Source organism: Apteryx rowi, unplaced genomic scaffold, assembly GCF_003343035.1.
Source record: "Apteryx rowi isolate R43461 unplaced genomic scaffold, aptRow1 scaffold_27, whole genome shotgun sequence".
NCBI lineage: Eukaryota > Metazoa > Chordata > Aves > Apterygiformes > Apterygidae > Apteryx > Apteryx rowi.
Genome location: NW_020449085.1, coordinates 3759793 through 3776156, shown reverse-complemented (window position 1 = coordinate 3776156; position 16364 = coordinate 3759793). Strand labels below are relative to the sequence as shown.

Genomic DNA, 16364 nt, shown 5'->3' with positions numbered 1-16364 from the left:
GTCCGGATGGAGCTGAAATAGCGCCGGCCACGGGGAGACTCTGGGGGAAAGCGGCCAGAGGCGGCGGGTGGTGCCGTGCCCGAGCGCGGCGCCGGGCAGCGGGAAGCCCGGCCAGGGCCCCGGCRCGGACGGGGCGCCGGGCATCAGCTGCACCGCTGCAAACCAGCAGCTCTTCTCCTAGCCACAGCTTCTCCTGGACTTGCCACCTTACGACAAACATGCCAAGGTTGTGCGTCTTCCTCGGAAAGCTGCATTTTAGGCTAGTTGCCTAGCAAGGGAGAAAAAGACGACAACTGCAAATTTGTCTTTCAGTGTAATAAAACTAGTTTATTTACACAGTAACATGAATGCCACAGAGTACACAGCAAAGTACCACAGCAAACCAGAGTGTAACTGCCCCTGATCACAAAGGAAGGCTTGAAGTTTATATACTTATTCGTATAAAAATGTGTAAATATCAATATGAAGCACCAGATAAAGCAATGCAACCAGGAATTCCAAATACAAATTACCCACAAGAAATGGAGTTGAAATCAAAAACAAAAACAAAGAAAAAGAAAAAAAATCCCTTTTTCAAGGCATTTTAAAGAAATCCCATTTATAAAAGACCGTCAATTTTGGAATCCCTAATTTAAAAATAATTTTCCCCTTTTCTTAAAAACAAGAACATATTCTTAAATGCTCAGCATAATTAAGATTTAAAAGAAAAAAACCCAAGGATTTCAACTGCAAAACCTTCTAATACCAACAAGCCGAAGGATAAAGAAACAGGTTTCAAGTCATTTTTGAAGAGGTGTTATTTGTTTTATGAAACTACTATGTTCAAATTTACACAACCTTAAATATATATTATATATACAATATATAATATATATATTTTCAAACATAAAAGGGCAAAGAATACTTTTGGGATACAAAACTTCATATACATACATATATATATGCATATATATGAACATATATTTCTTCCATATAAAAAAATTCCAACCTCTTCTAAATCCCTGAAATCTTCCCCTTGGATTTAAGGAAAAAAAAAAAAAAACTTCATAGCCTGAAGTACAAACCAAATTCTCAAATTCTGCAGAGTGGTAAAATGCTTATGTACAGGTAAGCTGAGAGTTCCTGCCTCCCTGGCAGCTCCGCTTGATCTGAAAGCATTCGGTGGTTTCCAACTAAACGCTGAGTGGAGCACCAACGCAAGGAGGCCTGTAGGAAATTATTTAAACTACGTTCTGCATCTGTTCAAAACCATCATCCTTCTAATACTGCATCCAGGTGAATAATAAAATCCATACAGATTGTCTACTAGAAATTCTTTGCAACACAGCAATGGAAAGGACGTGCTCTGCCTTTTGGAGTTGAGGATACCTTAAAGAAGTTTCTCCCCAGTATGTCTTTTGAATAGTATTTTTTGCTCTTTCCTCCCTTGAAGTGTTTGGAATCCAGATGATGGTTTAAAGAATATCTCTGCAGGTGTATTTTTGGGAGCAGTATTATTATAGAAGTATTTAAAATTCTGTACTGCACTTCTTTCATGTTATCTTACTGCATAACTAAATCATCATCACATCTCTCTGTACATTGACTGAAGGGCTCTGATTGTGCTCTATTTAGGTTTTCAGGAGTTTTAGCAGAAGCAACACTACCTCCACTAAATCAGGGTAAAATTGATGGCCCAGTCATGTAGGAAATAATGGTCTTATACTGTTTCTACAGAAAACGGACTGCTTAATTCTTACTTGGGGAAAGGGGGAAAGGAAAGTGCATTAAAATGTTCCCTCAGAAAAATTACAATTGGATTAAATAAAAACAGGACTATTTAATTTATATTTACACATGGATTTAACTGTTTTACTGTTAACTTTTATTAAAAATAAAAATTATATTAATTTGGGTGGGGCTTCTCAGCACAAGAACTGAGAACCAGAGACATTTCTAATGCAGCAACAAATACTATTTTTACATGCTAAAGTACAGGACCTATAGTATGAAGCTGCAGAGTAAACTCTTCCAATAACTGATTGATAACACACATCTGATTTAAACAGTATATTCTTCTCTCCAATATGTTGGAATTCCCCTGTGCTACAATGCCAAGATGATCCATTCATATCTTGTGGGTGCTTTTGGCACGTGTGGAGCTTAAAAGATGTAAGGTGGAACATTTCTGTAAATGCTCTCTGCAGGCCAGCAACAAAATATTCTAGCTTGAGTTACAGATTTCACCATGTCTGAATTTTAAAAAGAGGCCATGCCTCTATATTCTGACATTCCAGAGACTCCAGAGTAAAATCCTGGATCCCCTTTATTCCTGAAGATTTCTGGGCAAGTTTTTACTACTAGATTCTCTTTACATTCACCTGGATTATGCATAGACTGGATCAAATCTGAGGCTTGAAAGATAATCAGTGAATAAGCAATTCCAATTTAAGAAATACAAAGCAAAGACATCTTCCATAACATCTCAGAAACAGTTTTGCAGAACTCCGTGTTATCAGAGGTTTGCATTTCACACCGCAGAGCAGCGTGCAGCACGTCCACCACCCGCAGCCGGAGCGGCACCCCTCCGACACCGCCGGGCAGCCCGGCTCGTGGCCCCGGCAGGAGCGGCGCGCCTCGCCTGCACCACCTCGTCCCGCACCGGTCCGATTCCTCACCTGGACGCTGAGGATCTGGAGTAGATTGTCAAAGCAATAGGCTTCTCGGATGTTGCTGTGGTCAGATTAGACCAATTGACTTCTTGCCTACTATTACTTCYCTTGTGCAGATTCAGTTCCAGATTTGAAAGCCCACAATTTTGGTTGTTGCTTGAAGTTAAGCTGTAGTACAAGCAACTTAAAGGAACTTATTCACATAACTGAATCTCCAGAAACAAATCTTCTCATGGAATAGATCCCCTCCATCCTCATGTGAAGTACACCATGTTTTTTAATAGTCTTTCGCATCTCTGTGGGCAGTATTATTTGTAGGGCTATCACCAGAAGAATACGATTCCCACCAACTGACCAACTTCATTTTAKTTTTTTGACAAGGCACTAAACATTGTGAATCCAATCACTGTGCTCTCTCTGTAACATTAGAGAGATTTTTAATGGCTCTAAAAGGATCAGAAACCACTCATTATAATTCTTCTTCAAACAAGCATTTGATTTTCCAGCAATTACTTTGCACTGGAAAGATCTGTAGAGTTCATGTTAAAAATATTTGAATGGCAGCTTTTATTAATAGAAAAATATATATTTACAGTCAATACTGTTATCTTAGATTTGCAGCTCTTCCTATTTCTTGAGCTCAGCTGAAAGTGCTACACTACTAAAAAATTCAAAATCTGTGCACATGTCCATTTTAAGTTATCTATGCACAGTTAGGGGTTCTGTTCCTGTTATACACAGGATCCCAATTACAAACAGAGTGGGTTTTTTTCCTTTTGCTTAGCAATTATGCTGTAGCATTCTTAGGATTTGTTTACAATCAGTTTAATGCATACATTCGCAGGTATTTATCTGGCACAATCTGTTGCCAGGATGGAGGACCACCACAAACATAGTTACAGTCACCGGTTATGGGCATATCTGCAAAGTCAGCCTGAAGCTCCCCAAGGAATAGCTCAGGCCAGATTGTGTTCGACTTTGTTGACCATTCTTTCTTTTTTAAAGAAAAAAAAAAAAAACACACAACACTACAAATTGCTAAAGTTTACCCAGTGCTGCACAAGAAAGAGATTGGTAGTGAACGTCTATCCATGCTTGATTATACTGCAGAGCTAAAATGAGTATTGGTTCATCACAAAAAATACAAACTGAAATTAGATAGCTAGAGATACAAAGACTTTGGACCAGCTGCATTAAATATGAAGGGTTGTAAAACATTCAAAATTCAACTTTGCATGTGCGCGTTGACATGAAAGCGACACTGAGAACACGTGTCCGTATACACAGAAACCTACYGGCTGAAAGGAACAAGCCTGTTGCAGTGGCGAGTGGTCCAAGAGCTGCTCGCACAGCCTGTACTACGTACGTGAGAAGTTATGTGTGCGCAGGCACTACAGAACAAACACAAAACCAGACCACAGAGAACAAGAAGCAGTGCCCTACTCTCACTCAACACACAGTGACTAACAGGTAGCAGAGAGCACTGGTGCGACCGGTCACACTCAGCGTGTTTACGCTCTCCGAGCGTTGCCAGCCTGCGTCCCGAGGAAGCGGGGCTGCCCTGCCTGTGTGATTCTTTGTAAAGGGTTCTTTTACAAGCTGCTCAGCATTAGTGTAGAAACTTTCTTTCCTGATGTAGTGGAAGTACCTCAACTACATACATTGCACTTGGACTTTCAATGCACTGTCCTCTTTTTTTCATCAATGCCAACATCCTAACCTTTTGCCAAAAAGAAAAAAATACATATCACATTAAAATATATTATTCTTATCCTTGCCTGATCCTTCACTGATACAGGTGAATCAAACAACAGAATAATAATCAGAAGTTTCAAAAATCTCTAGAAAGGTCACAAAAACAGTCTATATACTACTGCACAATCGATGTAGGCTTCTACACACTATTCARCTTAGCTCTGATAGATGCCAGAGAAGACTCATATAGACATTTTAACCCCTCCGAATGTAGCGTGTGGATCCAGAGCTAGTTTTGCTGACCTTAAGCCTGCAGGACTGTTTGTTCGGTTTCCATGCATCTGGTCCAAGCATGCATATGCTGTATAAAGTGGCTATTTGTTTCAAGGCTGAAGTGAATTGATTCCTCACAGTTTTAACAATTAAAATGAAACATCATTCCGCAAAAAGAACACATGGATATCTGCGCATTTATGTGCCAGGAAAGTAAAGGAAGGGGCTGCAGATCTAGCATCAGGTAAAGGCTGGTGTGTAAAGTGAACACCGTAATGTACAGCTTTAAAAAATACATACAAGAATTGCACATAGATCCATAGGAGAGAAGCACAGGCTCATAACTAGGGCTGTCTGCTGTCCATCACCCAGGTCAGAATATTCGGTGTCACTTTTTCCCCCGCATCCAAACGTATTCTTCAGAGCCATTTAGGAAGCCATTCAGAGCCGAGCAATACTGAGCAAAGACACTGGCTGTGCCGTCGCAGAGGTTCCATAGGAAACAGCCGTTATGGCAGGCAAGTAAGTCAGCAGCTGCCTTTCAAAGTGAAAAGCTCCTTCAGGTTGAATTTTAAAAAATTCTGTCTCTTTAATACTCAATAACTCCTTCTCTAGTCCAAAACCCTGTCTGCAATGCTCCTTGAGCTGTCTTGACAACATGCTATTTTTAGCTTGTTGTCTGTTAGACATTAGAAAACACTGGTTACACATAAGAGCGATGTAGCCAAACACCGCTACAGCAAAGACGGATCACGATACTGTTAGTTGTGGCTGCCAAACTTAACAGCTCTCTCCGTAATTAAAAAACAGTGTTCTTACCTGCTTGTTTTTACCCTTCAGAGAACTGTCTGGAGTAAAAGTGTCTCCATGTGGCCTGTTAGCGACACACAGACGAGCTCTGAACAATTCTGCCTCCTGCCAACATCCAGCAGTGCCAATTTCAGCCCCACTTTGCAATATGGCACAAGTGACAAGAGCAAACCAAAATAAAACAGGAGAGGTGGCTGTTATTTTCATTCCCAATTCAAAACAGTGATTGTCAGAGAAGGTTATGTACTTTCTATCCATTTCAAATCAGGCTTTAGGGCCTTTTGCAATGGAAGGGGAATTTCAGTTGTCCACCATGTGTTGTATTGTTCTTGTATAAACACACTTATATCTACAGTACATCAGCTATCCAGCCTGGTGAATGTCATGTAGGAAATGGGAAAGACAGACTGTGCATACTGTGTCTTTTAATGCAGAGATCTTAAGCTAAGGATAATGGTCCGATTAAGGCAGGATCATTGAAATCAAGGATCCATGGTTAGAAAGGATATGGGTAGGCAGTGAGTCAGAGGCAGAGAAAGGGGGAAGAGGACAGACTAGAGATACTTACTGCCTGCTGATACTGGCCACAGTCAGGAGAATAACCATGTTTGGGAAGAAAACAGAAGGCAAAAAGTGTTAGAAAGATCCGAATCCTTCTGGATGAGGCCAGGAGAAAGAGGAGTCCAGCCCAGTTAGGGGTGGCTGACTAAGCTGAGAGAAAGATTCGCATGGGATGCAGAAGGAAAGCAATAGAGGGTTTTGTGGCCTGGAGCATGGTGGATCATTCATTTCCCATTTAATAATTAATCCATCTCTGCTGATGGTCACTGCTATTCCCTACCAATGCTACATATAGAAATGACAGAAACCATCCAGAAGAGGAGGGGAGTTTGTTCACTGCAATGATAGAAATAGTGGTATCTGTAAAGGTTTGCTCTCCTTAACAACCAGATATTAATCGAGTTACAAAATGTCTGATCCAAATGTAGTGATGTATATATATAAAAAACTAAGCCTGGCAGAAAGCAAAGTTTTGGTTACATCAGGTATAGAATGCAATGTTTCCAATTAGAACCTATTTGCTCAGGGTTGCTGGCTTTGAAATCTAGGCTTTTTTTCTTTTCTCAAACACTTGTACAAAGTGTGAGCCCTAGGGCAGGCTGGAGTGAGGACTGGGGCAGGGGGAGGCTTCATGAAAAGCAACAGGTTCTGCAAACTAGTGCTGCTGCATGATTCTCACAATGCGATGAAGTGAGTCTGTAGTGGCAAATGCCAGGTATTGACAACAAAGCCAGTCCTCGAGAATAACTCCGCAGTCCCTGTCCAAGGACTTCTCTGCAAACTTGATCATCAGCAGCGTCCGTTTGATGTCCAGCCAGTTTTGAAGTACGGCATCCTTCCGGGCTGGGTTGGAAGACGTGCTGAGAGCATGAAACAAGTCCTCACGTGGACCCCACAGCAAACACTGAAGGATTCCCTTGGCTTCCGATATCAGGATCCTCTCAGAAGGGTTGGGATTCAGCAGGCAGCTGGCAAGTTGTTGGAGCCCTTGAGAGTAGAGGGAACGGCAAGGGATCTTGGGGAGATCAGCACGGGTATACTCCTTCTCCTTCAGCTCTGGATTCTCATCAAAGGGATTGGGTAAGTGCAGCATTTCATAGATGAGGATGCCAGTCTGGAACTCATCACACTTTTTGTACTGTGTTGCAGTGATGATTTCTGGAGCCAGGCGGGACTGATCCCGTAGGACCTCAGGATCTACCATATGACTCTTCTGCTTGGCCTGGGAAAAATTGCTCACTATTAACCTGGCTGGGCAAGCAGTGTTGGGACTGGGCTCCATGGACTCAGAGTTCAGAGGGCTGCCCCCTGGTCTGGAATGAACCAGCAGCAGGTTCTCCAACCGCAGATCACAGTGTGTGATATGATAGGGTTTCAGGTGCTCCAGGCCCAAACACAGCTGTAAAAGGAGTAGACAGACCTGCCTCTCATATAAATCTGGGCTTTTTGCATGGCGGGGTGCAGATTCTCGCACAAAATCAGCCACCGTTAAGTATGGGACCTCCCGTGTGATGACCACGACACGGCTGCGCTGCTTGCTGATGGTCCCCTGGTTGCTTGAGCTGTCTTTCTGTGAAGCCTCTATATTGGAAGGGGTCTCTCTGTTCTTTTGCTCAGGTTCTTCCTCCTCTTCTTCCTGCTCTTCCACCTCTGGTGCATCGGTATTCTCCCATGGAAGGAGGCGAACAGGCACTTCAGCAAGGAAATGGCCACAGTCCTGTTGGATGTTAAAGTTGATAGCCAGACTCTGCCGGATGGATAAGCTGTGATAATACTGCTGGGATTCTTTAGCTTTGCTCTTACAGATCTGAGGGAAGAAAACAAACAGAACAGACATAACATAAGAATCCTCAATTTGTAAATTCTATATCCTTTTTTTAATATACACTTTCTTGATGGGCATCCTCATTCTAGCACTAAACACAAATACTGAAAAAAGCRTTAGTGAATGGACCTTGGAAGACCATCTTAAGGCACATGACCAGTTACTGTTGGGTAGGAGCAACTGCACGTCAATAAGTGCAAAGTAGCTTTCCCTGTGCACGTATTATACAATGGAAAATACAACTTAATTCAGGCAGGTTGCACTTGCAGTGAGAACAGCAGCTGATGCATGGTAAATTCAGAGTAAAGCTTAATTTACAGTAACTTGTTTATCCACCTCCTTTTATTTATTCTTCTCTCAGGTTTGTGCGAAGCTTCAACAAGATAAAAATAATCAATAGCAATATGAGAGGTGAAGAAATCAGTGTAGAATATTTGACGATATGATCAAATGATTCCCCATAATGGAGTTAGCACGGCTTAACAAGTTACCACCTGGCAGCTGAGTTAAGTGATGGGCCACGTGCTCCTGGCCCACCGTACCTGGAAACCRAAATCTCTTTGCTGAAGCTACGTGAAGCGAACACACTTCACACCTGCAGCGAGGTGAGGGGGAAGGCAAGCAAACTCACCATGGCTCAGGTGACAAACGGAAACTCATTAGAGCATGGTACCTTAATTGCCTTCAGTCATCCGTCAAGAGCCTGAGTACATGCTTGTATTTTGGCCTACATAGCTGTAGTTCATTTCTGTCCAGAAATATCTTGTTGATAGCTAAATTAGCACCATAATTATTGTCCTTATTAATTATTTGCACTGCTGTAACAACTGGCAGCTCCAACCTCGTCCCGATAGGCGCTGGGCAACCGCTATTACAGTCGCTGTTCTAAGGCATTTACTGATTGAAATTATTGCCTTGTAAAGACTGAGGCATGTTAACCTCTGCATGTTAACTTAGTTCTACCGACTTCAACAAGATTGTTCGGAGCGTGCAAGGTTAAGTGCATGCTTTAATCTTTACAGGGTTAAGCCTAAGTAATCAGCTGGTATAATGCAGCAAGAGGTTTTAACTGCAACACTCAGACAAAGTGAAGATAGAAAGACACTTTTTTCAGATGAAGTTACAGCTTTTGTTAGCTCATCCCAAAGAAAAGGAAGGTCAGATTAATAAGGTAGGGGAGGTTAGTAAGAGTCAGCACTAGTTCAATACAGTCACAACAGTCAAGGAGCCCAAGTCTTGAACTAGCCCTAAATATAAGTATAAGGTGGCTTTTCTGCTCATTTCTCCCTTTTCTCCTTCTCCTCAGGAACTCAAGTAGGGCTAGTTATAAACTGGCCTTTCACTTAAAAAACAAACAAACAAACTTTTTTTTAATTTTATGTGCTTATATAGTTAAGAACTGTATAGTTTAATGGGAGATTAAGTATGCTTGCTGTTCAGAAGAGTGCATTGTCAGATAATGGTATGCAATTAGACACACACTAAGTGACTGCATTTTGATTGTCCTCAACTCTCTGATCTTGTACATGCCTCCATACTTCACAAGCCTTTAAGCCTCCCTAAATCTGATAGACACTATAGTTTAAATTGCCTGTTTATCACTGCCAGGCACAAACAAAACAAATTTGAAAAATGTATTTGCTAGTCAACTTAACTTAAAAGAGGAAAGTCCTCACTTTTTCAGGAAATGCCGATAGTACCACCTTTGTGCAGTGGCTCTTGCCAATTTACATTTACAAATGTATTTAACACGGTTAGAGGTAAAGTGAGTTACCAATAGAAAGTAAAGCTCTCAAGACTTATAAATGTAAACAGATACAGTAAAAATACAATTATATATGAATTGAAAATGTCAACTGACTGTCCAGGAGACTGAAGTCCCTAGATTTAATAAATACTTAATACTGCACAGAAGACAGAAGTAAGAGTGTTGTAGAGACCATCCTACCAATGTGTCATATGCATGAGCCTAGCAAGACGACTAACTCTTATGTAGGTGGTCAAAAAGCTGTTAAGATTGTAACTTTTGATTATCACTGATCTTAGCCAAATTTGAAATGGCAACCTAGAGACAAAAGCCTGCATGCAAGATTCCCAGTACGCCAGAGCAGCCAGTCTCCAACGCTTCATAAAAAAATTGGAAAGACAAAATACTTAAGTGACATGTCTCCCTCTTATTCAAAAGAGCTCCTAAATAGCTTTACTGAGATCAAGGGAAAAAACTCCAATTTAATTCTGTATTATGACTGCATGATTAGGAACTTTTAATCTGGTCTGTGCTTCTCTTTTATAATGATAGCTGAACAGATGGCGTTACACGCGTTAAAGGAGAAGCCTGCTTCAGTGACCTTTTACGGAGGTGCAGCAAGATGGTGCCTTCCCTTCCAGGCACTCAGGGAGAAGTATCATTGCCGCTCTAACGAAACGCTGTGCAACAGTTTCAGTGTTAGCAGTCAGGTCTAATGTACGTAAAGTCCCATTTCCCCCTTTCAGCAATAAAAACATTCTGTGACAGGAAAAGATTTATGATGAATAATCATAAGTTAAGGAAAGGGACTCCCCTGAATTTACACCCTGCCATTACTAGGGTATGTATAAATTACAGTTTAGAATGATCTACGTAAACCAAAATCATTTATCATTCCAAGTAATCTGGGCTGTTTCATAACAAAAGTGTATTTACGTATTTAATCCAACTTGTACTTTATTCCTGCCCTTAACCATCGTATGTGGAACATGCAGAAGATCAGGAGAGCCAAATCCAGTTCAGTTCAGGCAGAGCGTGCCAACGTATGCACACGCCCGTGTGCACACAGCGAGGTGGAGAATTCATAGCCATTTCTCCCACCCAAGAAGTTACACACAGATCTCTGCACATCTTCAAAATATGATTTCCCGTTTGATAGGTGACACACAAATCTTGTTTGCTCAGCCTCTTACGGTGCTAATTTACGTAGGAGTATTACACTACAGGAAATAATGTTCTGCACTCATGACCATTTGTCAAATATTAATCATCCTGCTTTTATTTTTTAAAATACTTAAATGACCTAATTGAAAATATAAACTCATTCTAAAAGAGTTCAAAAGTCAAGCTTACTTGCTGATAAGAAAAGCGCAAGGAAGCACTTGCACTTAACTACTGTACACAGAGGATTCCCAAAGCCACCTGCCAGCTAAAAATGATATCCTATCAGCAATATATAACCCGCAGAGTATTTGCTGTCAAACCAATTAATACGTCTCAATTTGGTGAATAGAAGGCCTTTTAAAGTGCAAGAAGAGGATTTTTCCTTACCTATAAAAACCCARAAGAAAAGGATCAAGACTTGCTCCTAGTTTCTAATTACAGTCCCCGGCAGCCCCTTTTTCCTATATACTTTAAAAAAGGGCTCTCACATTTATTTCAGTAATTTCAGTTTAAAAAAAGAAAAGGAGATACTAGTGCTTTCCACCTCTCAAAATCAGGCTTGGTTTGCTCATTTTAGAAAATATCCCCAATCCTAGAATTATAATATTACAAAACTACAATTTCATAGGCCTCTCTGGACGTGGCAATGCTGCCGACTGGTCATGCACGTCTGCCCCGACTGGCATCCGGCGGCGAGGGCAGAGTTTGCTGCCTTTGCAGCCCGTCCCCATTTCCTCGGAGCCAGAAGCAGGAGGCTGAACAGAACTGGCCGGCAAGGCAAATCTCATCCATACGCTGCCAGCTGGATCATCCCCAACAAATACCTTTCCAACCTAGTAAAAACACCCCAAAAGGGAGATCCCACAATTGTCCCTCTGTATCTTGTTCTTTCTTTTTTTTTCCTGCTATTCAATCCTAAATCTCTTCCCACTAAAAATTAAATTGATTGCCCTTCTCCTAACTGATATTAAAAAGTATTGATTCCCATTCTTTTAAATATACTTTTACAGTCTGGAAAAAACATAACTTTGTTCACCTCTTCATTGTTTTCTTTCCAAAACAACCAATTCTCATTTCTTTCATCTTTATTCCTAACCTTCTGCTTCTTGCTGCTCATCTCTAGATTGTCTCATTTATTACCTCTTTCTAAAGAGTGCTTCAGTTAAGACCTCTCCAGCATCAAGCAGAACAGCATCTTATATATAGTGATCTCTTTAACACCGCCCAGTGTTAACAAGTCACATTACTGACTCCATTATGATTGTGGCTCATGACAACCTTTGGATCAGCATCTGAATCCACAGCGGAGACGTACTTCCCCCAGTGCCAAGGGCTCTTAAAAGAGATTTTATTTCAGACTCATCTCTAATGAGATGAGAAATGAGATGATGAAATGGAGATACTAATTTCATCCCTGCTACAGTGCCATTAGATATTATCTTTATAACAAAACAGAAATTGAAGACTATTAGAGTTAAAATCAATACTAAAGTGACTGCATTAATAAAAACAGCTTTCCACTCCTTATTCTGTTGTTAGAGAAGATAATAAAGAAAACAATTCTCTAATCCCATAAATGCACAACAGGGATGGCTTTTGGGCACTCTTCTTACTTTTCCGTGCTCCAGACAGAAACGCGTGTGGGTAGGCGAGCAYGGACGTAACCGCGACAAAGACAACCGGAGAGCTGGGCTCCGACTCGAGGCGCATTTTCTGCTGCTTGTGTTTTGTTTACAAACAACGTAATGCGAGAAGTGAAAAAGGCTGCCGGGTTGTTTAAGGCTGCCTATACAAACACTYGCGCTGGCACACTACATCCTCTGCAGCTGCCGAAGGGGAAGGGAAAGCTCGGCTGTCTAGAAGCAGCAGCTGAAAATGGGAGCATAAAGACAAATCACACACCTGACTGCATTTATAAAACAGCTTCTAAAGAAGAGAAACCTGCAATAATCTTGCATTTGTGTAAGCGCCTGATTACTCTTCAGACTTCTGCTCTGAAATATAGCTGCAGGAGTCCAGATAAAAGCCTGGGGTTTAGATTGTGGAGCTTGGATTCCCGTCGCACTGGTATTTTATTAGAATGTGGAAAATGTACTGAAAGCAGCAGAGACAAACTAAGTTTTCTTATTGATCTTTTCAAAGACAGTTTATAGAATGTAAATTTTCTTTACCGACTTTCACTGTGTTATCTGGAATCAGAAAAAATAATGGCTAAGAACAAACTTCTTGTGCTATTTTATCATTTTGGATGTTGCAGTTTCTACTCAGAACTCTATTTTATATTGCCGTTTGGCAATAGTCTTTAATATCATTAAAAGGTAATAATCCGTTTACATTAATGCTCACCTGAGCATTAATAATAATACCGCCAAACTATCACCTGAATGACCACAGATTTAAAATTTTCAGAACAGTTGGAGTTATATTACGTTATGCAACCAAAGCCTACATCGACCTTTAGAAATGACGTGGAGAACAGACGGTGTCCCTGTGTGAAGCTGATGGTCTCGGTAGCGGGTGTTTTACACCTCCTGCGAGGGGCTGCTGAAGGTGTGGATGCTTTCCTGATCTGTGACRGGCGATGCGATGTCAAAACTGAGTAAATACAGAGTCCAGTTTTCTTTGCAGCATTTTAAAAGCTTTGTTCTGTTGCATTGAGCTACTCTAAAAAATGCGGAAATCCCGTTGCCTTTGACACAGATAGCATGCTGAATTCCTTTGTTGAGACCAGGAAAAGAAAAAGATGAAAATACTCTGACCGAAATACCAGCAGAAACTAGGGTAAGTCATTTAGCACTTCCTTTAGTCAGCTGAGCTAGGAAGATGCAATGTGTGATAACACCTGAAGGAAAGGGGCTGAGCCGGGCTTGGCAAGCCTTATTTCCAGTGCTGATAAAGGGCTGCTCAAAAGATGAGGTAATGTTGGTTAAAAGCCCTTGCATATGATGCATGAAAGCAATAAGAAAAAAGAGGAGAGAGATGAATATGAAGGAACAGAAAGTTTCCATCTCCCTGGTCACTGGAACACAGTTACCTTGCATCTTCAGCAGTGAATCTGTAGGAACCAAACTACAGTTGCATTTATCAGGACAGGCCAAGTTTCTCTATATTTTGCCATTTTAATTTTTCTTTTTTCCCCCCTCTCACAAAGAAGCAAGATTGTAATGTTGCAGAGCTCCTAAAAACTGTTCGGCAGTAGCTTTTATTCTTTCGTTATAGGTCCAGTCGGCCCACTGCGCCGTCAGCTGACTTCCACTTTACCAGCAGGGAATCTCATTTTCACCCTGCCCTATGCATTTTACAGGGCGTCAGTGAACTTAAAGCAAGATGAATGTTACGGGGAATGAATTGTAAAATGATGAAAATGAGAAACACTGAACATAGCAAACACTGCACCATCTGTGCTACTTTGCTGTATTACACAAAGGCACATCTGCAAAAGAAAATGTGTGTCGAATGAAAGCTTGCTAATCCCAAATTGATGGCTTGTTCTTGGCACAACCCTTTTTTCTAAGGAGTCCAGCTGATCTCTGATTGACCTTATTTTCTTGATCTGGCCTTGCAGTGCAGCTTTGTCTTTTTACCAGTGTGGCAAAATACAGAATTCTGCACTGCTGTGACTGAACTTGGAATGGGTTAAAGGTTTAATGTAAATAACTTTATTTTGATTTGAAGCACGAAGTTCTGTGATGATCTTTGATAATACTTCTGTCAAGAACTCCATTAAGAAACTGAATTACCAAAAAAGTAAGCTTTGCATGCCCTGACAAACTAATCATAGCTAGAAAATAATTGTGAGCTGCAACTAGGAAACTGTCAGCAAAATTCAGCCAAGTGTTATTTACATCTATGTTGCTATATTTTATACTCAGGACTTGAACCTTAGCAGAAATCATAAAGCTTTACCGCATGAAGAACTTCTGCTGCCCTGAAGAAATCAAAAGGGATTTAAATTTCCAGCTGCTCCTTTTGAGCGACTGTTGGCACCTTTGCAACTCCTGCATATCCCACTCGACCTGCATTGCAGCACGTGCCTGCGGCCAGGACACGCAGGCTGCAGCCCGTAGGCTCCCTCTGTGTCTTCTACGTTTGTATTGCTCCCTGTGGCTTCTGAATTATGACTTCTGTGTGTGCCTGCATATGCTGCTGTACAGCAACTGTCTGTGCTATTTCAGCCTTGAGGGAGTTTGATACAGAAAGTGGAAGTAGTTCCCTCCACATCACTGACAGTAATTAATCTTGTTTAACTGTTATTCATGCTGAGTAATCATGCCTATTCCTGACTTTTTTTTAAATTTAGATTCCTGTTGTATTGCTGCCTTATTCRGTATGTGTAGGGATTGCACTTGTCCAATCCACGTTATGCTGCTTCTCACTACTGCTTTTATTTTAGTGTAACCTTTTCACTACATAGTTGGAATTACTGATAAGACGGTGGTTTCAAGGGAGTGTACATCCGTGTTGTTCCCAGACCTACCAATTATTTAGAAGATGTTACTGCACTTGTTAGTGAAGGAAAAATACCTCAGGGGCTGGAATTTTATGAAAACCCTTCTTGTAAGGATACTTCTATTTTTGCGTGTTGGAAAAGCAATTTTCTAACCTTCACTGGGTTTATTGTTTTTGTTTCTAATGTCTGAGTCAAGGTAATTTCCACATGGCTTCCTGCAGCTTTTTGGCAAAGACATGTATTAGTAGATTGGGTGAGACTAAAGCAAGATGCATAATACAGCGTTATGACTGGAGCTGCACACCCCTATACGCAGTGCTCCTCCTCTAATATCCAAGCCAAACAGGACAAGTTGTGCTCTACCTCGTTTTACCCAGATTTATCAGACCACCTTCTTCTGGTGCTACCACCTACACAAATGTTCATTCTTCTAAATTCATTTCAGTAGTAGTCAAACAGTTAAAGTTTAATTTAGCATTGCTTTTGTACTTCTCCTTTTGGAGAGCTGGCATTAACATGCAATTTTTGATGTAAGACTCTTAACATCTTGGGGGGGGGGAGGGGGTCAATCTCTTTTGTTGTCTACAAAGATATAATAAAAAATATTTTTCCCATTATCACATTCTCTCAAATCAAATATTAAAATCACCAGATTTAGAAAGAGTTTGAATTGTTAGCCAGTGTTGCTTATTTCTACTAAACTCAAAAGAGCTATACAAGTTGACACTGTCAGAAGATGTGGCTCCATATACACTTTCAAACTGTATTTATAAGGCTCCTTCTGCTACTTTCACTTGTTTAAAAGTAATAGAAATACTGTATTTTGGATTCATTAGAGACACCAGTAATTTTAATCTCACCATTTTTTGCCATTCTGTTTTGGGGACAAGGGGTTTTAAATGGCAGAAATACATAGCACAGTTGTTGGAGGTGGATGAATATGTAATTTGGCTCACACATAAGAGATCCATAAGAGTAAGCCTGGTATACTTGTTAAATGCAAATTCACAGCATCTCAACACGTTCCTATTGAATTATGCAATTATAAGATTTTGTAAAAATCTGATCCTGGACTGAGGTCTTGTAACTCAAAGCTCAACTTAGGGGCAAATGCTAAGACAAAGTTGAAATTCACTAAAATTGAATTTAAGGGGAAACAAGCAAATGAACAAACCCTAACAGTTTAGA

At 40.8% G+C, this 16364-nt stretch overlaps 1 protein-coding gene across 9 annotated transcripts in view; it reads right to left on the bottom strand.

Annotated features, from left to right (window-relative positions):
- Positions 1-310: 310 nt before the first annotated feature.
- PEAK1 (pseudopodium enriched atypical kinase 1) overlaps positions 311-16364 on the bottom strand; it is a 120367-nt gene continuing 104313 nt past the window's right edge. For all 9 annotated transcript variants that reach the window (XM_026068311.1, XM_026068314.1, XM_026068315.1 and 6 more), the window contains one exon: positions 311-7797. In XM_026068311.1, coding sequence (XP_025924096.1) covers positions 6646-7797 — 1152 coding nt within the window. In that variant the 3' untranslated portion in view covers positions 311-6645. The remainder of the gene's footprint in view (positions 7798-16364) is intronic.